At 43.6% G+C, this 27,556-nt stretch overlaps 1 protein-coding gene across 2 annotated transcripts in view; it reads right to left on the minus strand.

Moving 5' to 3' along the window:
• Window positions 1-285: 285 nt before the first annotated feature.
• Window positions 286-27,556, minus strand: part of FBXO42 (F-box protein 42) — an 89,151-nt gene continuing 61,880 nt past the window's right edge. For both annotated transcript variants that reach the window (XM_026519749.4, XM_026519748.4), the window contains exons 5-10: window positions 6,671-6,824; window positions 5,634-5,744; window positions 4,075-4,171; window positions 3,541-3,597; window positions 2,487-2,603; window positions 286-1,666 (exon numbers count right to left, since the gene is read on the minus strand). In XM_026519749.4, coding sequence (XP_026375534.1) covers window positions 551-1,666; window positions 2,487-2,603; window positions 3,541-3,597; window positions 4,075-4,171; window positions 5,634-5,744; window positions 6,671-6,824 — 1,652 coding nt within the window. In that variant the 3' untranslated portion in view covers window positions 286-550. The remainder of the gene's footprint in view (window positions 1,667-2,486; window positions 2,604-3,540; window positions 3,598-4,074; window positions 4,172-5,633; window positions 5,745-6,670; window positions 6,825-27,556) is intronic.

Consider the following 27,556-nt stretch of genomic DNA (forward strand, 5'->3'; position numbering starts at 1 on the left):
AGAGGGCATGACCGAAAGGGAAGTTTGCACAGGTCCTGTGTGGTTTTACAAGGAAGGGAGAAAGCGTTCTCCACAGGCTCCTTTCACCCTGTCAGCTCCTGGAGCTCATGGGTCGGGAGGCTCCCCTTATGCCCCTTATACACGCTCGCTCTTTCTCTAACTCCAAGGCCACACAGAGATTTACGGGGACTCTTCAGTTGCTTTAGGTGAGTTCTGACATTAGTCTGTTCCCTAAATTCTTGGTCTAGTTACCAGCAAAGTAGAAAAAGGCAGCACAGCCTCTGCTAAAACACAGCAACAGATTTATCTGAACCAGGACGGAGACCTCTCCCTCTTTGTAAACAGAGTTGGCTATATAATATATATTTATATATTTATATATAGTTTTTTTCTTAATGAAGATTTGACCCCAGCCTGGAGTGAGTGAGGTTGGGAATTGGGGTTTTGGTTTATGGGAGTAATTCTGTCCTTTGTTTTCCCAATTCTCAGTCCAAATGCTTGCACGCTGGAAAATTAAAAGCCACAGAAAGGGAAGGGGGTTTCGAACACATTATCTCTTTGCTCGCACAAAGTACAAGGCGTTTGTTTTTGGATAGTACTTCACATTCTGTTTCTTGTCCATGAGTCCTCCAAATATGATGAGTTCACCCCTGCCTTGGACCACTGTATGCAGGCTGGTTTCAGGAGGTCCGACCACAGAACTGCTATTAAATACTTTCCATTTGACCCGCCCCTTTTCCTTGGTGTCCTTAATGTCTAGCACGTACATCTGCATGGGCTTGCAGTTCATACTCTGGTACAAAGGTTTGCCAACATTTAGGGACTGCGGAGGGTGGTGGCCCAGGCGGCGGGCAATGGGAGGTAAGGAATGTCCATCTCCTTGGGCAGGCCCTGGGCGGGGAACGGGCACTGTTTCTCCACTGCTCAGGTTCTGGCTCCCGGGAGAGCCTGGAGAAGACCCCAGAGGAGGACTTAGTGCTGCGGAGGCTGAGGGGCCTTTGGACGACATTGCTTTGATGGCTTCTAGGCTCCGACGCAGGGCACCTGGGGAGACAGCTCCTGCAAGGGCACTGGCCACGTGTGGTGGGGTGTGCACACCATTCGTCTGTTCAGGAGGGTGTCTCATGCTTCCCCCAACTGTCCTGTTATCCACACCATCCATATGATTGCTACTTGAAGCGGGTTTCAGATCCCAATTCAGATCTATTGATCCTAACCTCAGATCTTTCTGATCCGGTAGTGACCCTCGTCGGGGGGCCAAAGAAAGTCCCATTTTGAGGTCATATCCTTCAGTGGTAGATGGAGTGCTAGGAGATATGGCCTGCACAGGGCTGTCCAAGGAAGAGCCACCTACAGCTGCTGTTCCTGGAGACAAATTCCCACCATTGAGGATGGGAGAGCCATCTCCTCTGGCTGGGGAAAGGCTCCCTTCCCGGGAACTTGAGGGGGTCTGCCTTTGAGCTCTGGGCCTCAGTGTGCCCCAGCGGCCATTAACACAAGGGGCTTCATCCATACTCCTTACTGGAGACTGAGAGCGGTACTCTCGGGTTTCAGGAACCAGAGCTGGAGGAGTGGCACTGATAGGTGATGGGCGGGAGTTCAAACTGGGGCTGAGTGGGGCTCTTCCACTAGGAGCCTGGCTGAAGACCACCACACACTGCCCCACCTGGAAGACAAAAGACCTGTCTTCAGTTCTGAGCATTCATTTAAGCATCAAACATTTTATTATGAGCATCTGGGCAAGCCAGGCATTTCACAGATACCGGAGATACAGAGATGAGAATAATGTTGTCTGCCTTCTAGGCTAGAAGAGGAGACAGATTCACGGGAATAATCTATGACTGAAGCATGACAAGTGCTATCATTAGAGGTGTATGCAAGATAGGGGTGGGGTGGAGGGAGGAATCAGTTTTTGTTTGGGGACCCTGAGGAAAGGCTCTCAGACAAAGAGATCCTTAAAGCTGTCACTTAAAGGATCAGTGGTGGGGGCGCCTTGCTGACTGTCAGTGGAGCATGCGACTCTTGATCTTGGTGTCAGGAGTTCAATCCCCACGTTCAGCGTAGAGATTACATAAATAAATAAACAAACTTGGGGTGCCTGGGTGGCTCAGTCGGTTAAGTGTCTGCCTTCAGCTCGGGTCATGATCCTGGGGTCCTGAGACTGAGCTCCGAAGCAGGCTCCCTGCTCAGTGGGGAGGCTGCTTTCTCCTCCCCCTCTGCCCCCCCCCACCCCACCCCACCCTCCCCTCCCCAGCTAGTGCTCAAGCACGCTTTCTCAAATAAATAAATATACTTAAAAAAAAAAAGGATCAGTGGGGCCCACACAGGTTTCCCATCTAGAGGTTCACATATGAGCAATGCCCAAGGAGCAATGGTTAATGTCCACTTCTTTTACGACATGAAGGTGTTTTTTATTTCCATACATATTTGCTTGGAAACCTGACAAGCCAATTAGGCTTTATAGTTGGGGCCCTTCTCTCGCTTACCCGACAAGCTGGGTGGCACCACAGTTCTGGGGCCCCATGGTCTTCGTTTTCTACCTTGAGTGGCTGCCAGGCCCAGGGGCCCGAGTGCATGTGCAACAACCAAGCATCCTTGAAGAGCTAGAAGAGAAGGACCAATACCAGGACTCAGGTGAGGTACGCTACACAACACATACACCACACATACATAGCGGGAATCCCAAAGCTGTGCTGTCTGGTCTACAGGGTGTGTGGGCTCTTCAGAAAGAATAGCAACAGGTGTGTGGCGCCTGGGTAGCTCAGTGGGTTAAGCATCTGCCTTTGGCTCAGGTCATGATCTCAGGGTCCTGGGACTGAGCCCCGTATCAGGCTTCCTGCTTAGTGGGGAGCCTGCTTCTCCCTCTCCCTCTGCTGCTCCCCCTGCTTGTGCTTTCTCTCACTCTCTCTCCCACCCTCTGTCATATAAATAAATAAAATCTTAAAAAAAAAAAAAAAGCATAGCAACACTTGTGGTCACTCATTCACTCATGCCCTCATTCATTCACAAACTACCACTGGCATGGAACATGGAATTGTGCTTGTAACCCATGAATCATGATCTCAGGGTCCTGGGTTTTGAATTTTGCCTGGGTGTGTGTCTGTGTGTGTATGTGATTTGGTGGGGGAGAGGGGAGATAAGACACACCTGCAACTTTCTGAACCTGCATTCTTAAATAAATCCCATGTAAACTCTGGCAGCAGCCTGTTTTCCTGTCCCACCCCTCCTTGAAAAAATGATAGCAGCAAACCTTACAGCCTAAAGACGAAGTGGGAGTAGGAAGAATATAGATATAAATATGAATGCTTAAGAGACAAATGTCTCTGATTCAAAGCATCTCTCACCCCACCAAAAAAAACCCAAAAAACAAAAACAAAAAAACCCAGCAGAGTTTGGCCAGAAAATACCATGGCTATATACCCACAGTGAAAAGGGTATCCTCTCAATAAAAAGGATGTCATGCTCACAAGGTGAGACAGGGGAGCAAGTTTTAAAGTCTTAGTGGCATGTGCCTTGGAATGCCACACCAGCAATACTCACAGCATTCGGACCGCCACAGCCTCCAAGGATTAAGATAGTTGCATCATCTATGACAATCTGGGGAGAGGAAGACATTTAAAATAAACCTACAAAGACACAGGCATCTGACCTCTTATGCATTTAGTGGTATATGAAAATAGCCTACCCAGAACCCAAATTAGAGTATTCTAGTCACCATAAGCTCTCCATTTTCCCAAAACTATGTCAATTCCGATCCCTGCGAACAAATTACTGATGATTCACCTGAATGGATATATTCCTTGTTGATCAAACATTAACATGAGTGCACATAAAATGCAGGGTTCTCTTGAGAAATGAAACAGCAAAGTAAATGCTTTGGGGAGAGGCACAATATAAAGCCACTAAAAATAAACACAACCCATTAGAAGTTGAAAAATAAATACCAGCAAAAAAGAACACAAAGTCTCTTTGGCTTATGCATGTTGGCAGCTTACCTGACTCCCTCCTCCCTTTCCCATCCTAACTGGAAGATGCTACAGTGTTTGCTGAATAGTTATTTTAATGCTTGAGCACCTGAGATTGGCCACCTCGAGGATGAGGACTGGGGCCGGAGATGTTCGGCTTGGACCACGCCCACTGCTCAAGGTCAAGGACCCAGACATCGTTGCTCCTATAAGAGAAGGACATAAGGTTGAAGGAGTTGGGAGCTCCCAAGGACCACAGAGCTGATATAAATGAAGTTACATTTAGATTTTATTTGTTTTTTAAATTATTATTTTTAAGTAGGTTCCATGCCCGACATGGGAATTGAACTCATAACCCTGAGATCAAGAGTTGCATGCTCTACTGACTAAGGCAGCCAGGTGCCCTGGAAGTTACATTTATAAAGATGCCCAGCAAAGTGCCATGGTCACAGCATCTTAAACTATATTTTTCTTCCCCTTCTTTCCTTGGAATCCATCTCAAGACCTTCAAACCTTTGCTCTTCCCGCTGACCCATAAGGCCGCTTTTGAGTCATGTCTGCAGCCACATACTAGTACCTAAAAGAGTGAACGAGGGATAGCAGGAAATAGCTACTGATCAAGATATAACCGTTCAAAAGCAAAAACCACAAGGAAGAGAAAAAAAATGATGCAAAAGGTAGCTCTACCATCGTTCAGGAGATAAAGATTTACCGATTCTGGCTACCAAAAGTAATCTCAACATGGCGAATGAGATCTGCAGCTTTATCAAGGACAAACTGGCATCTCCAACCCCCAAGGGACCAGTATGGCAAGGACAGACTACTAGAAGGCAGTCTCTATGTTACCGTCACCTCGCTGAGGTCCTTCACTCATACAGAGGCACACAGGAATAAGAACGCTAATACTGTAAAGCCCTAAACTTTCTTATCCGGGGGGCAGCTCACAGTCTCTCCGCAGCTGTTTTGAAATAGGAAGATGGGGAATAGCTTGTCTAACAGAGAAGAGAGTTGGGTCTGGAATGTTCTTACTGCTGAGAGCTCATCAACTTCCCTCTCATGACCATTAACACAGCTACTACCAATTCTAGAGAGTGACTCAGATGGACTGCTTTGGCTCTTGACTCTGGCCTGAACTGGCCAGTTGTGGCCAGAGATGGGAAGGACAGCAGGTAGGGAGCACAGCCTCACAGAAGTGCATCGGACCTGACAGTTTTCTCCCACCTACCCACTCCCCCAGCCCATCTCATGTGGAGAATGAACCATTTTCAACCCGTCCTGTCCATCTACTTCCCTTCTCTAAAGCCAAGAAGGGCACAGGCTGGGTCATAAAGGACAGCAAGTAAAAGCACTCTGCTTCTTAGAAGGCAGCCTTCTGTAAGCGCAGGGAGGAACAGACAAGGGGGAGGCTATATCAGAACTTGATCCACCATTGGGAATGAACCAAACACCAAATGAAAAGATTCTACACAGCTCTGCTTTTATGCAGGAAGTTTTCAACCTATGGCTTGTGATTAAGGGATCAAAAACTAGAACGCCAGGAAGCGACAACTGGTTGGATCAATTAGAACCATGCTGAGGGATACTGACCTGACTAGTTCACTCTTCTGACCTGTTACTCCCAGGAGTGTTTACCTTCAGGTTGACAGGCAGCAAACCAAATAGACTTACATTTGCCGGGATCCTAAGGAGCCACCAAAGACAATCATTTTATCGTCTATCACACAGGAGGAATGGCCAGCCATGGGAGGTGGCCCATGGGTTGTCACAATGCAATTCCACCTAACAGAAAAAGAGGGGAGGAAGCCAAGAAGTCAGCACCACCTGTCTCTGGTCATACGAGTTTAAGGTGGAAACAGTAAGTAGGTATCCACTTAAAATGACAACCTTATCACCTTCAGTGGAGATACTGTTAGGATAATAAGTGGAAGATGGCAGAAGGCATTATGCCTGTCCTACAAACCTGCTACAGCTATGCTCACTTTCAAGTTCTCAGTGTGTATGGCTTAGAGGTGGAATGGAGAGATGACCAGAGACGCCATCATGGCTCCTTGGCTGCTTCAGCCTAACGCGCTAAAGGAGCACCACCTTCCACTTCTTTCTACAGTCCTGATCAGCTGCAGCTGCCAAGAGCCCTGTACTAAGTAGCCCATTACAAGGAAAGAGAGTCAGGAATCAGTCTTGGAGACATAGCAGGGAACAATGAATCATCTGGATCCACAGAACACCTGAGGAATTAGCAGCCCAAACTGAAGAGCCTCCTATTGTTCAAATGGCATATTTATTTTTCTAGGAAGAGGAATAAATCTCTTCTACTTCTTCTCTTTGGAATAGAGGTTTTGGCTTTTGTTTAGTATTTTTTTAAATTCTTTTATTTTATTATTTTTTTTTACCTTAAAAAAAAAAACTTTTTTAAATGTTAAGCTCTACACTGAACATGAGGCTTGAACTCACAAACTGGAGATCAAGAGTCGCATGCTCCACCGACTGAGCCAGCCAGGCGCCCCTTTGCTTTAGGTTTTAAGGGGCTCCTGTAAACTCTCTGAAACTGTCAGTACATCTGTGCACATATATAAATTTGTTTCCTGGAAAAGAGTCCAGAGCTTTTATCAAATTCCCAAAGAGATTCCTGGTAAAGGAAGGTAGAGTTGTCCATTCATTTGAAATCTTTTATTCCAGATTGAAAGGATCGTATCTTTGTGGCTTACCAGTTTTTAGAGGGTGAGTAAGTGTGTATTTCATCAAAGAATCTCTCTGGTTGGTGTAGGGGATATGGGCTTGGCCGCGTCCACCCACCGAACAGCACCAGCAGGTCCTTGTACACGACCAGAGTTGCTCCAGCTTTAGGGGAAGGATAGGATCCTAGGAAAGGTCAATAACATTATGGTTAAGATTCAGGGTCTCACAAGCCATAGGTAGGGCGTCTACAGATCATCTTTTCCTGAAAGAATCACAAAAGGGAAACCAATTCTATAAAACATAAGGGAAAGGGGGAGAACAAAACTGGCCTGCAGGTCTGCCAGAAAACCATCACCAATTTATACATCTTTTTTTTTAAGTATAGTTGACACACAATGTGATATTAGTTTCAGGTGTACAACGTGGTGATTCCACAAGTTGATACATTATGCTAAGTTCACCACAAGTGTAGCTACCATCTGTTGCCATACATCACTATTATAATATCACGGACTATCAATTTATACATTGTTTATAATTAAAACAGAGAAACCTGAGTTAGAGGAAAGTTACTTATTTTGCTTACCTGAAATCAGGGATGAGAGTACCTATCTCATAAGGCTGTTTTGAATATTAAATAATATATTTGAGGGGCATCTGGGTGGCTCAGTCGGTTAAGCGCCTGCCTTTGGCAGGGTCCTGGGAACTGAGCCCCACGTTGGACTCCCTGCTCAGCGGGGAGCCTGCTTCGCCCTCTTCCCCCCCTGCTCATGTTCTCTCTCTCAAATAAATTAATAAGTAATCTTTAAAAAAATAAAATAAAAAATAAGTAATACACCCAAAGCACATACACAGTGCCTGGCACATAGCAGGTGCTCAATAAATGTTGACTCTCTTGCCCATCCCTTTAATCAGCTTACTAGATCCCACACAGAAAAGAATGTAAGGAATCTAGGGAGTACACATACAGGCTAGTACCTGGGTACAACGCAAAAACAGCTGTTGTCAGCGAACCTGGGCAAAACAGGAGGCAGCCTGGAGTTCTCCTTTGTGCTGAGTCACATGTTAGCACTGCGACCTCTAGGCCTCTAGCTGTGGGCCTCACTAGCACAAATGGAGGGAAGAATTTCAGGCTCAGTATGAGAGCATTCCAATGGAGCCGCAGGCCTGATACCAGCAGTGGCTACTAAGGTCCTCCAAGCTGGACTTCTGAGCTATGTTGACCAAATCTTGAAACAACAGAAATCTGGCTTATGCTAGAAAACCTTAGGGATAACAAATGTCACACAGAAGCAGGATTTTCCAGAGCCTATTCTGTCTTTTAAATAACAGTTTGATTTCTCCTAATCTCTTACTCTATGTGCCACCTTTAGTTCACTAAAGATCAAAGAAATCTGTCTCAATACCCAGGTGTCAGTGAATACTGTAATACTCAAGAAAAAAAAATTGTTAATGCTTCAGGATCCATTAAAAAAAAAAAATCTTAAGCAGAAAGAATCCCAACAGTATATTAGGCTAATAGCAGCTGAGGTGCTCCCATTCAGGTAGAGAAGTGGGCCTTCCCCTTCAGCAAGGGGTTTTGCGAACATGGTCTAATGGCGTTGATGACAAAGTCTCAAGGCTGAAAAAGTGAGCAAGTGGCTGTCTTCCTTGGGCTCCCACTTAAGAGTAACTTACCATGATCTACTGAGAAGGTACAATCCTCAGAAAATGGAGTGAGCATCTAAGAGTACTACGTGGCATCAGTTATTCTGAACACTTTCCTAACAGAACAGACATCAATCAAACAGGATCTCACCACCGAAAGAAGTCTTCTCTAGGAATGATTCTGTCAATTAGCAGCACTGACTGAGGGAATATTGGCTGAGGTACTCCATGAGCTTGCTCCTGCTACCCTCATACCCTACTGGAATCATGATTAAGGGGGTTAAGTTCTACTTAGAACTTTTCCCCTCCCATGGGACACCTGGGTGGCTCAGCTGGTTAAGCATCTATCTGCCTTTGGCTCAGGTCATGATCCCAGGGTCCTGGGGTCGAGTCCCACATCGGGCTCCTTGCTCAGCACGGAGTCTGCTTCTCCCTCTGCCTGCAACTCCCCCTGCTTATGCTCCCTCTCCCACTCTCTCTCTGATAAATAAATAAAATTAAAAACAAACAAACAAAAAACCTTTTACCTTCCTAGGAGGAAGCCTCCTAGACCAACGACCTGAGCTGAAAGCAGACTCCCACCTGACTGAGCCACACAGGCATCCCCCAAGTAACTGGAATTTAAATAAAAACTTAAAATAAAATGAAGCAGCAGACCAAGGGTCCCCAAAACAGCAAAACATGTAATCAGGAGCACCTCGCTGGCTCAGCTGGAGGAGCATGTGACTCCTGACCTCGGGGTTGTTGAGTTCAAGCCCCATGTTGGGCCTAGCACTTACTTTAAAAAATAAATTAATTAAATTTTTAAAAAAGCATGGGAACAATCAAACAGAATTTTTAATTGACCATTTGTATCAAATTTATATCAAAACATTTTAAGTGCAGGGCACCTGGCTCAGTAGGTTAAGTGTCCGGCTCTTGATTTCGGCTCAGATCACGGTTTCAGGGTGGTGAGAGTTCAGCCTTTTTTTTTTTTTTTTTTTTAAAGAATTTTTTTTTTTTAAGGGTTTTATTTATTTATTTGACAGAGAGAGAGGCAGCAAGAGAGGAAACACAAGCAGGGGGAGTGGGAGAGAGAGAAGCAGGCTTCCCGCTGAGCAGGGAGCCTGATGCTGGGCTGGATCCCAGAACGTTGGAATCATGACCTGAGCCGAAGGAAGACGAAGGCAGATGCTTAACGACTGAGCCAACCCTGAGTTCAGCCTTCTTAAGATTCTCTCTCTCCCTCTCCCTCTTCCCTCCCCCCGCACTCTCACTCGCTTTCTCTCTCTCTCAAATAAATAAATCTCAAAAAAAATTTTTAAGTGCATATGCTTTCAATCAGTAATTCCATTTCTAAGAATTAATCTAATGATAGCTGGGCAAAATGAAAAAAAAAAAAATAAATACAAGGATGCTCATTGGAAGTGTTAAAGTAGACCAAGGAATATTCATATAAAAAATACTATGTGGCACTTAAAAATTGTGTGGCTCTTTGTCTTAGAACAATCTATGTCCATGCTTTATTAGGCAAAAACTGAAAGCAGCAACTGACCATGTGCCTGTGTTTAGAGGTTATGGGGAAGGTGGCAGGAAAGGATGGATGACTTGATTTTTTTTCCCTAAAGATTTAGTTAGTTAATTATTTCCTTACCTACTTACTTATTTTAGAGAGAGAGAAAGCATAAGAGACAGTGTGTGCGACATGCATGAGCATGGGTGTGGGCATGAGAAGCAGACAGGAGGGAAAGGGAGGGGGAAAGAATCTCAAGCAGACTCTATGCTGAGCGCAGAGCCCAACACGGGGCTCTACCTCATGACCCTGAGATCATGACTTGAGCTGAAACCAAGAGTCGGATGCTCAACTGAGCCACCGAGGCGTCCCAGGTGACTTGATTTTTAAGAGAAATAGCAATTGCTACTATGAACTACTGCTACTACTAATGATAATGACTAATAGTTACAATTATCATATGCTAGGCACCAACTAAGTACTTTGCATGCAAAAGCTAATTTAATCCTTCCCTTTAAAAAAAAAAAAAAAACCCTAGTTTTATTCCCATTTTACAGATGACAATACTGAGGCACAGCTCATTTAAATAACCTACCCAAGGTCATAGAACTAAGTGGTGGAGTGAGAATTCTAATCTCATTTAGTCTGGATTTAAACCTCATTCTCTTAGCCATTATATTAAATTGCTTTTCATGCATACACATACATTCTTTCTGAGTGGTTGCCACAAGCAAGTCAGATACTTTAAAAGGTCGGAGTGTTTCAAAGCTGAAAAAGCACTTTCCTAAGTCTTAATTAGGTAAGCCACAAAGAGTACACAGGAGAGGTAAGTAAACTGAACAAAACACTTTTCTTAGGACCTCTTTTTCTCCACAAGGCTCTGGGTCACATCCTACCTCTGTTAAAGGACCCTTTACTTATTCTCTGGACTCTCTAAGGAAAGGTAAACTGGGGCCGGTGACAATGACAAATCAATCCTTAAGAATTATCTTAGGTAAGGACTTTCCAAAGTGACTTCTCGGGGCGCCTGAGTGGCTCAGTCGGTTAAGCATCTGCCTTCAGCTCAGGTCATGATTCCACAGTCCCGGGACTGAGCCCCACATCAGGCTCCCTGCTCAGTGGGGAGTCTGTTTCTCCCTCTGACCGTCCCCCTCTCATGCTTTCTCTAATAAATAAAATCTTAAAAAAATAAGTGACTCCTCAAATATCTTGACCTTTTAGAAAGCCAAAATCCTTCCCTCTACTTCCTATACTAAGGAGTGGGAGAACTCCCTCATCCAGCATTTCCAAGGCCTATTTCATGTCACAAATATACATTTTAATTTCAGCATCTTAAATATTCTGACAACTAAGTAGGATCACAATAAAAGTTAACTGTGTTCCTCCACCTAAATTTGTAAGGAAAGTGGGAAAAAATTACCATACAAGAACAGATGAAGCGGGGGGGGGGGGTGCACAGAATTCAACATACAACCCCTATATAGTTAGTTCAGGAAGAAGAGGTCAAAGATACTGATGTATCATATTTTCTATGACCCAATTATGCATATAATGTTTGTATTTGTTGCAAACTGGATACTTTTAAATTCTTATTAAAGAATCAATAGTGAAGCCTCTGTAAAAAGTCCCTAATTTGATCATTTCTAAGAATCCATGAATTTGTTTTTTTTTTAATTTTGTTTATTTGAGGGGCGCCTGGGTGGCTCAGATGGCTAGGTGTCTGCCTTCGGCTCAGGTCATGATCCCAGGGTCCTGGGATCAGGCCCCACGACCAGCTCCCTGCTCAGCGGGGAGCCTGCAAAAAAAATTTTTTTGTTGTTTATTTGAGAGAGCAAGAGCTAGAGAGGGAGAGGAGAAGGGGGAGGGGGAGGGGGAGAAACAGACATGCCGCTGAGCAGGGAGCCCACCAGCTGTGGGGCTCCATTCCAGGACCTTGAGATCATGACCTGAGCTGAAGGCAGACGCTTCACCGACTGAGCAACCCAGGTGCCCTCATATTTTGAATTCGTTTAAAGCAGAGGGTTTTTAACTCCCCTCCCGATGATCTTAATTCAAGGTTCACAAATTGAATGAATTAAATTTATCGTGAGGTCAGAGACTGCATGGGTCAATGAACTTTGGCAGTTTCTATAACTTGAAGAATAAATGGTCTTTTTAGCCAAGTGGAGTTCTGGAAAACAAACAGTAAGTCTGTACTAGAATTCTGAAAAAACAAGAAAACTCATGTTCAAATTACATACCTTTATCTATTGCTTTAAAGTTCCAAGAAAAGCAAGCTATTTCAAGAGTACTTAAAACTTTCTAAAAAAAACAAAGCAAACAAACAAAAACCCCCCAAAACATGACCACGCCGTTAGATAAGGGAAATAACTTTTATATGAACTAGTACTAGACAAAATGTGAGGTCCAAAACTTTGAAGAATTGTACATACGTGTACATACGGGCATTCCTTCCGCCTTTCCTATTTAGTAGGTATGGGGTGGGGGCCCAGAAGTTACATTGCTAATAAGCTTCCAGGTGATGTTCAGGTTTGGGGACTAGACTCTGAGAATTCATCCCATACAGTAGCTAGAATGATGGCATATTTAAGAAATTTTTATTAACATACCTGCCTACTACACCAGAGACTGATTCACTGGAAATCTGGTACATTATAAAGTACTTCGACAACAGCAGACCCTCCACAGTTAAGAGGCCCATCATCATCATCATGGTGACGTATGATGAAATAAATCCCCTTCCCTCAAGAAAATTTATATATGAAGGATTTATACTCATCAGGACATCTCTTGGCCTACCTTCAAAATAATGTGGCTACTGAGCCTCCAGACAAAGTCTAAATATCATCGCATCACAAAAGTAGAAAAAGAAAGGGTGTTGCTCTCATGCAGGCTCTCATCAAGCACCATAGGACCAAATGTGCCCTTATCAAACCATGTTACTCAGGCCTGTTCCCCAGAGCCAATGGTTAGCCTCACAGGGTTCACTCCTCAAACATAATCACACAGCAGATATGACCAATGGGGCAAATCCCTGAATAAGGCACATGCCAAAAGGCAGGTGTGGGAAACTGGATAGTCAGACAGGCACCCCCTACACAGAACTAACATTCCCTAAAATTACTGATCAGTTCAGATGCTCCCCAAGGTTCCTATGAAATCAGGAATTTCACATGTGAAAGACAGTGGCAGAATTACAAGGTATTCTTGTTTACTTTTGCAAAGAAGATGGTAAAACAGTGAAGCAATTTCAAATGCTGGTTTGGTTTCTTTGCCACTTTCCCACAACTGTAGTTTCTATTCACACAGAACCAAGGACCAGAAGAGCAGCTCGAAAGTCTGATACAAGATAAAACAAGTACTGGTTTTAATTAGGGATGCCTATAATTTTATGCATGGCTAAGACATTATTTCTACATCTCTACTCCATGATTGGTCTTTATTAATATTATCGATTTATTATTAAGGTGTTATAAACAATAGCCACCATCCCCCCAGAGCGTTAGTTCTCAAACTCCAGCATATGTTAAAAGCAGCTGGGGGAGTTGTTACAATGCAGATCCCTGGGCCTTCCTTCCGCCTTTCCTATTTAGTAGGTATGGGGTGGGGGCCCAGAAGTTACATTGCTAATAAGCTTCCCGGTGATGTTCAGGTTTGGGGACTAGACTCGGAGAACCATACTGTAGAGTTAAACCATCCTTGAGTGAGCCTGTTAGATAATGCTCCAAAATGACATTAAAATGGAATCTATATAGCCTGCCCTTCTTTTCTTTCCTTCCCTTCCCTCCTTCCCTTCTAAGATTTACTTATTTGAGAGACAGTGAGCAAGCGCATGTGTGTGTAAGCTGGCGGGGCGGGGGGGAGCGGCAGGGAGAACAGAGGGAGAGAATCTCAAGCAGACTCCCTGCTGAGTGCAGAGCCCCACAAGGGGCTCGATCCCACCACCCATAAGATCACAACCTGAGCCTAAACCCAGAGGTGGGTGCTCAACCGACTGCACCACCCAGGCACCCTGAGCAGTTTCTTCTACGCATACTCAGTATATGACTACGTGGAACACTTCATTTTGGTTAACAGAGTAAGGACAAGGGTCCAAAGTGGGCTTTCCTTGACAAATGCTTTGCTCACCGGGGTGCTGAAAAGAACACTCACATTTTCAGTATACAAACATTTCTCCTCATCTACAGGTCACTGAACTTACACTTTGCAAAATAGATAAAAGGGAAAAAAAAAGTTCCACCTACTGGCTTTCAGGCAAATCACTTTAAGACTTATTTACAAAAACATAGGTTACCTGCTAATAGTTCTCCATGACTCTGAAAATAGACTGAAGACTAGGAACTAGGGACTTACAGGAGGTAAAGTCTGAAAACGACTATGAGCATGAAAAATTTAACCATGGGACTCACGAGCATACTAATAAATCCAGAAGAAAAGTACTGGACAAAATCTTTTACTTTGCTCATGGAATTCCAGAATGTTCTGCCATGTGATTTGCTTTTTAAAGGGGACTTGGTCTAAATTGGTTCTTAACTGGCAATCAAAAGGTTTTCCTCTCCTCTGGATGCTTTCAAATAGCTTACAGTAATGATGCCGATGGGGACATTAAAGCATGAGTAACTGCTGAGGTTCCAGGTCACAGTCCCCACTTCGCGTTAGCAACTCTTCACACGCACTCACTTTCACAGGGTAGGTCCAAAGAAAGGCACTCCCTTGAAGCTCCAGAGGCAGCACCCTAAGTCCTTCCCACACAGAACTGGCCTTCAGGGCAAAATAAGACCAGACAGACCAGGCTGACCTACAATCCTACCTCACAACTTCTTTTGTGTGGGTACTACTTCTCTGTGGTAGCCAGGAGCCTTGAGCTGGTGTGTGCACAGGGGGTAGGAGAGATGGATTTTGCTGAGAGAATCCAAGCTGGGTCTTGGGAAGCTGACCAAGCCTCTGGCTTGATAGAGCTGTCATTATGGTAGTGTGTGAAGTGACTGACCTTGATAGCAAGAGTTCAGAGGTCAGGAAAAGAATAATTTGGAAAGGCATTTCCCAGAACACCACATTAGCATCTGAATCAGAAAACCCAGAGGGCACGAGAGGACGGGACAGCATTTACAGCTTAAGAGGCAAGAAATCCCTCAAAGAAAAACTGCTGGAGTTATAATTTAACTGCTTCTATTTCTCAACTGCTGATTTTATAGGTAATACTTTTGTCACAGAAACAAGGAAAGCATGTTTCACAGTTTTATTGTTTCAAGAATGAAGAGACAAAAGGAAAATTGAGATCATTTTACAATTCCTGAGTATAAAGTCTATCTTGGGCTGTAAACACCTAGAAGACAAGTAACTATTCAGAATGGTCTCCAAAGTACACAGACAAGGTCCACAGGGGTTCTGTCTGGACCAGATATCAGTCTCTCTCCTGATAATGAAAATGTTTCCAATTTACCATCAATGTGGCCAATAATAATTACAATAAGTCTTTGCATTTATAGAGATGCTCTCAGAAGATAAAAAACCATAGTGCTTATTTTACAGAAACAAAGTAGGAAGCAAATATAAAGTTACTCTTTGGCAAAGTCACTACAGAACTCCTACACGGCTTTCTAGAACTCAGTTCTAGTCAAGTACGCCATTTAAACTCAGTCTAAAATAGAGATTTAAGTTACAAAGAACCTGGTACTGGATGCAGAACACTAAATTCTTCTGCACAGGCACGGCCTTCTTTGGGGGCCTTCTTTGGGACCTCCGCTAGCACATCCCTCCCATGCTGGGCTAATTAGCCTCCTGGAAGGGGAGGGGTACACAGGGAAGGGACATCCCGAATCTACTTCAGTCCCAGAACTTGGCACACTGTGTTGAAATTATCCATTTAGAGTCTCCCAATAAGATTTTACTATCCTAAAGGGCAAGAACTATTTCTTATGAAAATGCGGACCTAAACCCAACCCTGGAAACCAAATGGTTAAAGATCCCTCCAGAGTTGGGATAAGAAGTGGCTGGGGTTCAGCACAACCTACCCTGAAGGCATCAGCCAGTCACTCAGCAGGGGTAAGCTCCAACACTTTTTGGTATGTCTCCCTTACACTGCCATTTTTTTTTTCTTTTACTATTTCATCCTTCAGTTGCAAAATGGCCAGAAAGTTACTGATTGATATCAAAACAATTCACTGATATTAGACAAAGCCTGTCTGGGTCTCGGGCTTCAGGGCATACATTTTCATTATTATAATTATACCCGCATTTTTTTTTAAAGATTTTATTTATTCATTTGACACAGATAGAGACGGCCAGCGAGAGAGGGAACACAAGCAGGAGGAGTGGGAGAGGAAGAAACAGGCTCCCAGCAGAGGAGCCCGATGTGGAGCCCGATCCCAGAACACCGGGATCACGCCCTGAGCCAAAGGCAGACGCTAACGACTGAGCCACCCAGGCGCCCCTATACCCACATTTTTTAAAGACAACACTCCTTGGGTCACTTACAGAACATCCAAAACAAGAGGAACTTTTGTAATAGGCATGAGAAACGTTTAGATCCTGTATGCCCGCATATGCCACAGGCATTAACAAAGACATTCCCTACTGGCATTGTTTTCACTTCTACATAAACCCAGTGAAAGGCCACCTGATGAATAGGATAGCACTTATCAGCTAAAAATTAACAACATGAAACCAATAATAGTTCCTTGTTACCATTTCTAAGTAGTCTTTTGATTCAATTTCTCCAGGAAGAGAGGAGGTCCACCGTCTGCTTAATCTGATAACTTGTTAATTGCAGTTCTAATGGGGGTTTGGAGAGTGGGTACCCTTTGAAGTGGCTCTGTTTAGAAGTAAAAACAACATTGCTAGTCATAAACTTTCTGGCCTGGTGTCAAAACAGGAAAATCCTAGTCAGGCGGGAGAGAGCCAAACTGAAATATGGTATAATCTTATTTATTCTCTCCCCTGGAAGACTGAGATTTACCCAGATTTGTGCTATGCAAATTTTCCCACTCTTCTCTCCAACAGGAGAGAATGTTGTACCCACCTTAGAAAAGCAGGTATTCTGGAAAAATCCCAGGTTCTGAACTAAACAGGAAGGATTCCTTCCTTTCCTAGGGGAACCCACTGGCTCTGCTCTCATGCACACCCCCCGAGACCACCACAGATCCAGGTTGTTTCCAAGACTTCAAATGCCCAGAGGAGACAAGAAGAAACCACCAACTCATAATGAAGATTAACCAGGAGCGGGTCCAGGGTTCAGGAAGGAGCTAATATAACAAAGAACTTAAAGCAGTAGCTTAAGTAATATCCTCTGCCTTCTTCACAGAGACTAGCACATGGAAGTGGTAGCTGGGCACCTGGGTGCCTTCCTTCTATGAAAACAGAAAGGTGTTTAATATACTTCATAGTCATTTTAATCAAAAGCAAATCATCTTAATAAAAACACATAACTGGCCTTAAAAATAAATTGTAACAAACTGTGAAAAGAATCCAAATTCATTAGTGTGCTACTTCTCTCTTCATAAATCAGATTTCCTTTAAAAATCCACGCGTCTATACAGAGGTCCTGGCTTGACACGGTTTATAACTTTTCTTTTTTTTTTTTTTTAAAGATTTTATTTATTTATTTGAGAGAGCGCCAAAAGAGCAGGGGGGAGGAGCAGAGGGAAAGGGACAAGCAGATTCCGTGCTGAGCACAGAGTCTGTCACCAGGCTTGATCCCACGACCCTGAGATCACGACCTGAGCTGAAATCAAGAGTCAGACGCACAGGCGTGGCCTTCTTTTGGACTTGTGTGTGACTGAACCACACTGGCGCCCCTATAACTTATTTTAAACATGCTGTCTGCTCTTTGGAACCACCAGTTATTCTCTTCTTAGTGCTTTATGTTCTCTTTATATTGATTGACTGGTTTATTGTCTGTCTTTCCCCAAAAGACCCTGTATCTTGTTCACGCCTGTACCTGCTATAGCTAGGACAGCACTGACCATAAACACTCAACAAATAAAGCCACGAAAATAAATACAGATGGATGAATGCAATCACTTTTCAAGCTCTGGGAACTTGAGGATACCTTCTGACCACTCCCCACTCTGTAGCTAGTACTTCAGTATATATAAAGGTGTCAACTTAATCAGATTCTATATTCCCTCTTCAGCTGAATACTGTATGGGATACAATCTGAACAGAAACTATGAAAGGTAGGTATTACCATCTCCACTCTAAAGGTAAGGCAAATTAGATGTTAAATAACCCATTTGGGTCACCAGTTACGAAGCAACAGAGATCTGATGCAAACCTGTGTTTGCCTGGCACAAAAACCAAGCTCTGAATGTTGTTACCAACCAGCCTCCCTCTCTCTCCCAACACATTCCTTCCATCACTTTAGGTGGGGAGGCCCTCATTATAAGCAGTACCTTTAATTATTAGACAAGCAGTTTTTCCTCCCCAACCCTCTACAATACTTAGGTTATATCATCAGATCTTCCTACTAAGTGAACAGAGAACTCTCTGGGATATTCACCATATTCAGAATATTCCTTTTCCTTTTTTTTTTAAAGATTTTTATTATTATTATTTTTAAGTAATCTCCACACCCAATATGGGACTCGAACTTACAATCCCAAGATCAAGAGCTGTGTGCCCTACTGACCGAGCCAGCCAAGTGCCACCCCTAGAATATTTCTTAAAGTTGACAAGTAGGTCTTAAGTAAGAAATGAGTGATACGTCCACAAATTTATATGAGAATGTTAACTGCAAATATGTTCAAAATGGAAATAACCCAAGTATCCATCAACAGGAGGATGAGTTAAAAAAAAATAGTAGTATATTCACATTATGGAAAATTCACAGCAATGAGAAGGAATAAACCACTGATAAATGCAACCACATGGATGAATCTGAAAGAAACCAAGATGAATCTCAAATCACTTAGAAGTCAGAAGGTGATTTGTGGAGAGTGGTATTGACAGGAAAGGGCATGAGGGAACTTTCTGAGGTTATAGAAGTATTTTGTATCTTGACCTGGGTGATAATCACATGGCTGTATACATACTTTTTTTTTTCCCAATGAGTTTTATTTATGTTTTTTTTTTTTTTTTTTTAAGAGAGCACACATGTGTTGGGGGGAGAGGGGCAGAGAGGAAGGGAGGGAGAGAATCTTAAGCAGGCTCCACGTCCAGCAAAGAGCCCGATGTGGGACTTGATCTTACAATCCTGACAGCATGACCTGAACTGAAATCAAGAGTCAGATATTTAACCAACTGAGCCACCCAGGCACCCCTACATACTTTTTTTTTTTTTTTTCAAAGATTTTATTTCTTTATTTGACAGAGACAGCCAGCGGGAGAGGGAACACAAGCAGGGGGAGTGAGAGAGGAAGAAGCAGGCTTCCAGCGGAAGAGCCTGACGTGGGGCTCGATCCCAGAACTCTGGGATCACGTCCTGAGCCGAAGGCAGACGCTTAACGACTGCGCCACCCAGGCGCCCCACTTTTTTTTTTTTTTTTTAAGATTTATTTATTTGAGAAAGAGCGGTGGGGGCAGAGGGAGAGAGAGAATCTCAAGCAGACTCCATGCTGAGCGCAGAGCCTGACGCAGGGCTCGATCCTAGGACTCTGAGATCACAACCTGGGCTGAAACCAAGAGCTGGATGTTCAACCGACTGCACCACCCAGGCGCCCCTCTATACATACTTTTACAGGTCTGAGTTGTGTACTTAAGATACGTGCATTTTACTATATGTAATTAGGTCTTTAAAAAGTATTGTTAAGAAAAAAAGAATAGCCAACATCTGAGCTGATAGTGAACTATCAATCATGTTTATACCACTGTTGCATGGCATCACCCACTGCTTTAACCAGTAAACAGGCCACCAATCCACTGCCAGAAAATTCATTATGTGAGGTCTTTAAGAACATAGTCCTCAAATAAAATGCAATCATGCTATAACTCACGCATGTAAATCAAACAAACAGCAAGAAACATTTTAAGATGGGACAAGGGATTTCGAAACCTTACTAAAATGGGAAAGAAGGTAAAAAAGGAACACAGCACAAAAGCCAACAAATCAAATATAAAATCCATAGCCCATAACCACTTCCAGAGAGAATTATGGAATAGAGGAAATTATCAGGGGCACTGCTTGTGTGAAAAGTAGGATTCATTAAAGCAACAGTCCAGGAGTTCATTTCCCAAAGAGATGAAGCAGCCTCTAAGCTTTGAAAGGATAAGGTAGTCACCAAGGATTTAAGTTGATATTTCAAGTTAATAAATGACCCATCCCAACCCTTGCCCACCAAGAAAGGCCACCCCGTAGATCCTTTACAAAATCTTCTCGAAGTTACAAGGGCTGGAAAACTTGGGAAACCAGACCAATCCTGACTGTACAGAGAATAAACATTCAAACAATATGCACTGGGCAGGAGCTGGTACAAGGCACTGCTAAGCATCCTGAAAACCAACAGTGTCATCCATGGGGCACGAGTCAGGAATGACTCTAGGATAGTATCTTTTGTGTTCCCCCCACACAAGATTAGCCTTCTGCAATTTCATTCAAGACACAAAGTAAAATCAATAAATCTACATAGCAATGGAGATACACAGAGATAAGGCATCATGCAAAATGAAGTTTACTGTGCTCAAAACACATCAAGTGCTGTTGGGGGGAGGGGAAGTTATGTGGATACTTGAGAAAACCGGAAACACTAGATGGTCTGAGAGTTTTACTGCACAGGAAACCCAAGAGCAACCAAAAATTGCTTCTCAAGGTGGTAGGCAGACAGGATAACAGTGCTGATATGAAAGCCCAGAATTCTTTTCTTTTTTAAAGATTTTATTTATTTATTTGACCGGGGCGGGGGGCAGGGAGAGGGAGAAGCATGCTCCCTCCTGAGCAGAGAGCCCAACACAGGGCTCTATCCCAGGACCCTGAAATCATGACCTGAGTTTAAAACAGATGCTCAACCATATGAGCTACCCAGGTGCCCCCGAAAGCCCAGAATTCTAAGGAAAGTCACTGCTTATGCTCAGTGACACACTCAGACCTCTATCTAAAATAAGAAAAGGTTTATAGGGTTTTAAGAAAGGACAGAAAAGGCTCATGAGTTGGACCAAGTAGATAAAGGATATAGAATTTTCAACACGGACAGATTTTAATACGTTTTGGTAATCAAGACATTTAATAACCAAGAAAAGATTTACTAAAGTATGAACTTTAGTTAATAATAATGTATCAGTATTGGTTCATTCATTGTCATAAATGTACTATACTAATGCAAGATGTTAATAGGCAAAACTGGGTGTGGGTATATGGGAACTCTGTTCTATTCTAAAATAAAGTCTATTTAAAAAGTTTTAAAAAATAGGTAATGTGAAATAAATTATAGAAAAAATAATACTACTCACAGCATGGTAGCGTAGAAAGAACACAGACTTTAGAGACAAAATCTTGGGTTTCAATCACTGCTCCATCATTTATTGGCTGTGTGATCTTAGGTAAATTACTAGGTGATTTTCTAAGCTTCAGTTTCCTCATCTGTAAAATGGGGATAATAGCAGTGCCAATATAATTGGCTTGCTTTGAAGGTTAGATAGTATGTTTAAAGAATCTGAGACCACCAACATTCCACCCCCAAAACCCTCTCAAGGGTGTCCATACACGTTTCCTCAGACAGCAGGCCACTAACTAGGGTAAAAGGAAGCTCTTTCTACAAAGAAGCAGTTAAGAGAGCACAGAGCAGCCATCCTTCCTAACAACAGTTAGGGAGTGCAGCACATTACACACTCACCTAACAGACTGTGGTAACAAAGTGAGGTCACAGACAAGAAAGCCAAAAGATATCACAGGGATCCAGGATTTCCAAATTTAGCTAGGTTTAGAATCAACTGGGACATTTTGTGTTTTGTTTTTTTTTTAAAGATCCACCACTCTAACCCCAACCCCTTGAGATAAGGTGAGTCTGGTATGAGGTTGAGCAATCTATTATTTTTAGTATTTTTAGGTGACTTGGATAAAAGTGATCTGCTATGGGATTTTTACAAACAGTGATCCTGTCTCTTCCTCTTTCACAGAGAAGGAAATCGAAGCCCAGGGAATGCAGAAGTGATTAAGGATTAACTTCAGAGGCAAGCAGCTCAGGAGTCGCCAGGCCAAGACCAGAACACATGGCTCATGGCTCGGCTCTGTATCCCTGTCCTGAGTGTTTTCTAAAACAAAGGTCCTGAACTGTAAGCCATCACTTGGAATTGCACGTGTGACTGACAGGGAAGAAAATGAAAAGCAAAAGGATTTACTGGGCAAGAAGATTCTATTGGGAGAACATAGTGCAAAAGTTAACTGTTCTCTGGGACTGGTTAACAGAGATGACAGGCCGAGCTTTAAATCTTCCCCTAACACGTGCCGACTCTCCTACCTGTGGAAAATTCTAACACTGAAATTTGCGCCCCCCCCCCCCCCTTTAAACATTTTTTTTTTTTTTAAAGATTATTTATTTATTTGACAGAGAGACAGCCAGCGAGAGAGGGAACACAGCAGGGGGAGTGGGAGAGGGAGAAGCAGGCTCCTAGCGGAGGAGCCTGATGTGGGGCTCGATCCCAGAACGCCGGGATCACGCCCTGAGCCGAAGGCAGACACTTAACGACTGTGCCACCCAGGCGCCCCTAAACATTTTTAAAAGATTTATTTATTTGACAGAGAAAGAGAACACAAGCAGGGCGAGCGGCAGGGAGAGGGAGAAGCTGGCTCCCTGCTGAGCAAAGAGCTGGATTCGGGGCTCGATCCCAGGACCCTGGGATCATGACCCAAGCCAAAGGCAGATGCTCAACCGACTGAGCCACCCAGGTGCCCCTGAAATTTGTTCCCCTTTTGTAAATGGGTGTGGGTTAATGTTTAAGAAGTTCTGAAAATCAGAACACTCCAATTTTAAGTGTAAAAATGTATGCTCGAGAATCTCAACTGTGATTTGAAGTAACCAAAAAAGGCTGTGACTGATGATGTCATTATATATTAAACAGATGACAAAATTAGCCTCAGTCTGACTAAAGGGTATTTTAGAAACAGCGGTTTAAACATTAGTCTTTTGAAGAACCTATCCCAAGAACTGTGCAGTTGCTTTGGGAATGGAACACAGGCTGATTAAGAATTAAGGTGTTCCCTTAGTACAACACCAGAAGGTGGAACATTCAACTTCCTCGAACCGTCTGGCAAAGACTACAATGTAGACAATTGTACATTCATAATCACCCTCCAGGATTTCCAAAAGCTTCTGTTCTGTCCCACATTCAGTTATTTTATCCGAGTGATAAAGCAATCAGTAAGAACTTCCACCAGTTCCCACATCTATCCATCCGCCAGCATCTGTAATCACATAACGCTTCCTGTTCCTTTGGATAAATAGTCAATGCTCCCATCCAAGGCCAACCCCTCTGCCTTTCTCACCACCGGGAGGACACAGCTCTCACAAGCCTTCCTCTCCACCCACACCCATTCCTCCCTCTAGATAATTCCCATCAGCATGAAGATGCTATACAATCTGTCATCTTAAAAAAAAAAAAAAATCTCTCAATTCTACATTCCCCTCCACTTAGCATCTCATTTCTCTGCTCTCTTTTACAGCAAAATTTCAAAAACTGGAATGCACTGTTTATGCTTCCTGTCTTCAGCTCCTCTCTTCCCATTGTCTTGAAACCTTTCCAAATACACTTTCATCCTTATCGATAGCTCATCGAAAATACTCTTTATTGACTTTAAAGGCAATTCTTATTGAAAATACTCTTTACTAAATTTAAAGACAATTCTAAGTCCTCAAATGACCTGACCTCTTCACCGTGCAGGACCCAGCTGATTATCTCCTCTCTCCTGGAAACACTTCCATGTATGGTGGCTTCCAAGATGCCACATTCTCCTGGTTTTTCCCCACCTCCTCGGGTGCTCCTTTTCTGTTTTTTTTTTTTGCTGTTTTCCCCTTTCCTTCCTGACCTCCACATACTGCTATGTCCCAGACTTACCCTCCTCTACTATCTTCACTCACTCCCCTGGCCAGCTCACCCAGACTTGTGGCTTTAAATCCATCCATATGCTAATAACTTCCATTGGGCTATCCAGACAAATGTCTCCAGCCTGTATGTCTCCCAAAACTTCAGACACATCTCCACCTGGATGTTCAAATAACGTGTTTCAAACTGAATTTCTCACGTCTCCTGTACTTTGCCAACCTTGTCCACCCACAGTCTTGCCCACCTCAGTTAATGGCAACGCCATTCCTTCAAATGCCCAGGCTAAAAATCCTTAGGGTTGTCCTTGGCTCCTGTCTTTCATACTCCACATCCAAACTATGGGTGAATTCTGTTGGCTCTGTCCAATCCATCCAGTTCTTAACTTCCTGCCAACACCCTAGTCCACGTCACCATCATTTCTCACCTAGATTATTGCTACCACTTCTTAGCTGGCCTCCTCATTGCCACACTTTTCCTCTTACACAGTCTTTTCAGAACCCTAAATGACCAGTCACTTCACTCAAAAAAATGTGAAAAAGTCCCTACAACAGCCAGGAAGCCTTACACGTATGACACATTTCCCTCATTATTTGCCCAACCCCCCGTCCTAGTACACATTCCTTTCTTCACCTGTGCTAGTCACACTGATTCCTCACTATCCCTGGACACTACCACCTCTGGACCTTTGCACTGGCTATTCTCTCTGTAATGTTGTTTCCTTAGATATCCATTTGGTTCACTTCTTTTACCCAATGAAGTCTTTGTTCTAATGTTGCCTCCTTGGGAAGGTCTACCCTGGTCACCCCAGCTTAGTCCCCCTATCCCTGACCCCCTACCATGCTATCATTTCACTTCAGTAGCTTAATCATCTTCTAACATACTGTATCACATTGCCATTTACTTACTATTTTTAAAAACGATTTTATTTATTTGAGAGAGAGAGAGAGAATGCACGCAAGCATAAGCGGGGGGGGGGGCAGTGGGAGAAGGACAAGCAGCATCCCCACTGAGCGCAAAGCCCAACATGGGGCTCAATCCCAGGACCCCAAGATCAATACCCGAACCAAAGTCAGACACTGAACTGACTGAGCTGTCTAGGTGCCCAACCTTATCTGTCATTTTAAATATCTATCTTCCCTCATTTGTATTTGATCTCCATTAGAAATGGGGTTTTGGGGGCGCCTGGGTGGCACAGCGGTTAAGCGTCCGCCTTCGGCTCAGGGCGTGATCCCGGCGTTGTGGGATCGAGCCCCACGTCAGGCTCCTCCGCTATGAGCCTGCTTCTTCCTCTCCCACTCCCCCTGCTTGTGTTCCTTCTCTCGCTGGCTGTCTCTATCTCTGTCTAATAAATAAATAAAATCTTAAAAAAAAAAAAAAAGAAATGGGGTTTTGCCTGTTTTATTCACTCATGTATCCCCAGCATCTGAAACAATACCAGACACAGAGCAGGAAATCCATAAGTATTTGCTGCCAGAACAAATGAAGGATGAGAGTACAATTAACCAAACAAAAGGAAGGACTATGGCGTCATTTAAGGGAAGGCAGGCACTCTATTTTAAATGTCAAACTCTCACAACAATTAATTATGGGATATCACCACTTAAATGTGTAAAGAAATCAAAACTTAAACTTCTTCCAAATATTTACTCTCCATTTTAGTAAATGGGCCCACTATCTACCTAGCTGCCAAACCTGAAACCTAAATCAGCCTTGACTGACCCTCTTACCCTCCCATAGCCAATCCATCAAGAAGTCCTGTCAATTTTATCATAAAATTTCAGCTCAAATTCATCCACTTCCCTTTCTTTCCACCACTAGGACTCTAGTCCAAGTCATCACCTCCTCTCACCTATACCACTGTGATGGCCTCCTAGTTGGTCTCTCTGCACTGTTCTCATGACTTCTTCGATCCATTTCCTAAACAGCAGCAAAAGTGTTCTTTAAAATGTAAATTGGATCATAATATTCCTCTGCTTAAAATTTCAAAATCTCCCAGACCTTGGGGTATGAATGATTTGGCTCCTGTCTACATCTCAACTGCATCTCCGCCACTCTACTCCCTGTTCATCATGCTACACCCACAAAGGTCTGCCTTCAGGTCCTCCAACATGTCCTGTTCTTTGCTCTCCCAGGGTCTTTGCACATGCTGGTCTCACTCTCTCCATTCTTCATTCTTCAAATCTCAGCAAAGAATGTTGCCTCCTGTTTAAAGTAGCTCTGCCCCTCTTATTCTATCTCACTACTTATCTTCTTCATGCTTTCTATTTGTTTTTGGTTCTCCCCCAATACAATGTAAGCGTCATGAGAGGAGGGGCGCAGTACAGCTGTAAAGGGAGGAGGAGGTACCTCACTGGAATGTCTGAGAAGTACCAGCTGTAGGTAGGTAGGTGTAGATGTACGTAGGTCTCACTCAGCTGTTGTGTTGTGGGTTTTTTTTTTTTCTTTTTTTGGATTTTATTTATTTATTTGAGAGAGACAGAGATAGCAAAAGCGGGGAGGAGAGGGAGAAGCAGGCTCCCCGCTGACCAGGGAGTCCGACCTGGGGCTCCATCCCAGGACCCTGGGATCATGACCTGAGCCAAAGGCAGATGCTTAACTGACTGAGCCATCCAGGTGCCCCTGTTTGTTTTTATTTGTTTTTTAAGTAGGCTCCACACCCAGTGTGGGGTAGAACTCACAACCCTGAGATCAAGAGTCACGTGTTCTACAACTGAGCCAGCCAGGCATCCCGAGGTCTCACTCAGCCATAAGAGCTGTCATTCTAATGCTTGTCACTACCACACTCCCTCCAGAATGGAGCACTTCTATCATTTCAAAAGGAACTAACAACAAGGTTTCAGGGGCAAGTCACATTAATTCCAATGGCTACGGACTGAATTGTGTCCTATCAAAATTTTTATGTTGAAACCCTAACACCAATGTGATGGCCTTTGGAGATGGAACCTTTGGGAGATAATCAGGTTTAATGAAGTTATAAGGTTGAGCCTTTTATAATGGGACTAGTGCTCTTATGAAAAGAGGATGAGACACCAGAACTCTCTCTCTACCAGGTGAGGACAGAGCAAGAAGGCACCTGTCTGAAAGCCAGGAAGACAGCCCTCACCAGCACCCTGAGCTTGGACTCCCAGCCTCCAGAACTATGAGAAATAAAGTTCTGCTGTTTAAGCCCCTAGTCTACGGTACTTTGTTAGGGCAGCCTGAGCGGGTTAGGACACCACCCAAAATGAGAAGGCTCCAGTCTCATCTGCAGTATCAGCAAATAAACAAGGAAGAAGACCCTCGATGCAGTAGCACTCTCCAGAAACTCTCCACTCAAATGAAACTGCCCCCTCCCGCTCATCTGCTGCTCTTCTCCGCAGCTACACTTCCCAAGACTGAACCCACTTCAGGCTATTGTTTCGACTACTCACTGCTTACGAATGTTCACATGGGAGAAAACTTCACAGCTGACACCAAAGGGTGGCAGGCACCCTCCCTTCAGCCACCTTCCAACCTCCCCACCTCCGTGCACTAAAATGGGTGAGTCAGGCATACCAAGGCATATCAACAACTGTGTTTTGTTCAGAAAGACTCACTGATGCTTCAGTTAGGAAGTAATTTTGGTTGGGCCTCATGACAGCAGACAGAAACATTTCCTCAGGCAATCTTCCCATGGGATTTCTGCCTGAAGGAGAATCTCATAGGATTCTTCATTAAAAACTAGTGCTTGTTTGTTTGTTTAAAAAGTAGACATTTCAAATAGCTGTTTTTCCCCCTTTAAAACTAGGCTTTAATTGTAGATTAGAGTGAAGTGACCAGCAGATTC

The sequence above is a fragment of the Ursus arctos genome, unplaced genomic scaffold (assembly GCF_023065955.2).
Source record: "Ursus arctos isolate Adak ecotype North America unplaced genomic scaffold, UrsArc2.0 scaffold_32, whole genome shotgun sequence".
In the NCBI taxonomy this organism is placed as follows: Eukaryota; Metazoa; Chordata; class Mammalia; order Carnivora; family Ursidae; genus Ursus; species Ursus arctos.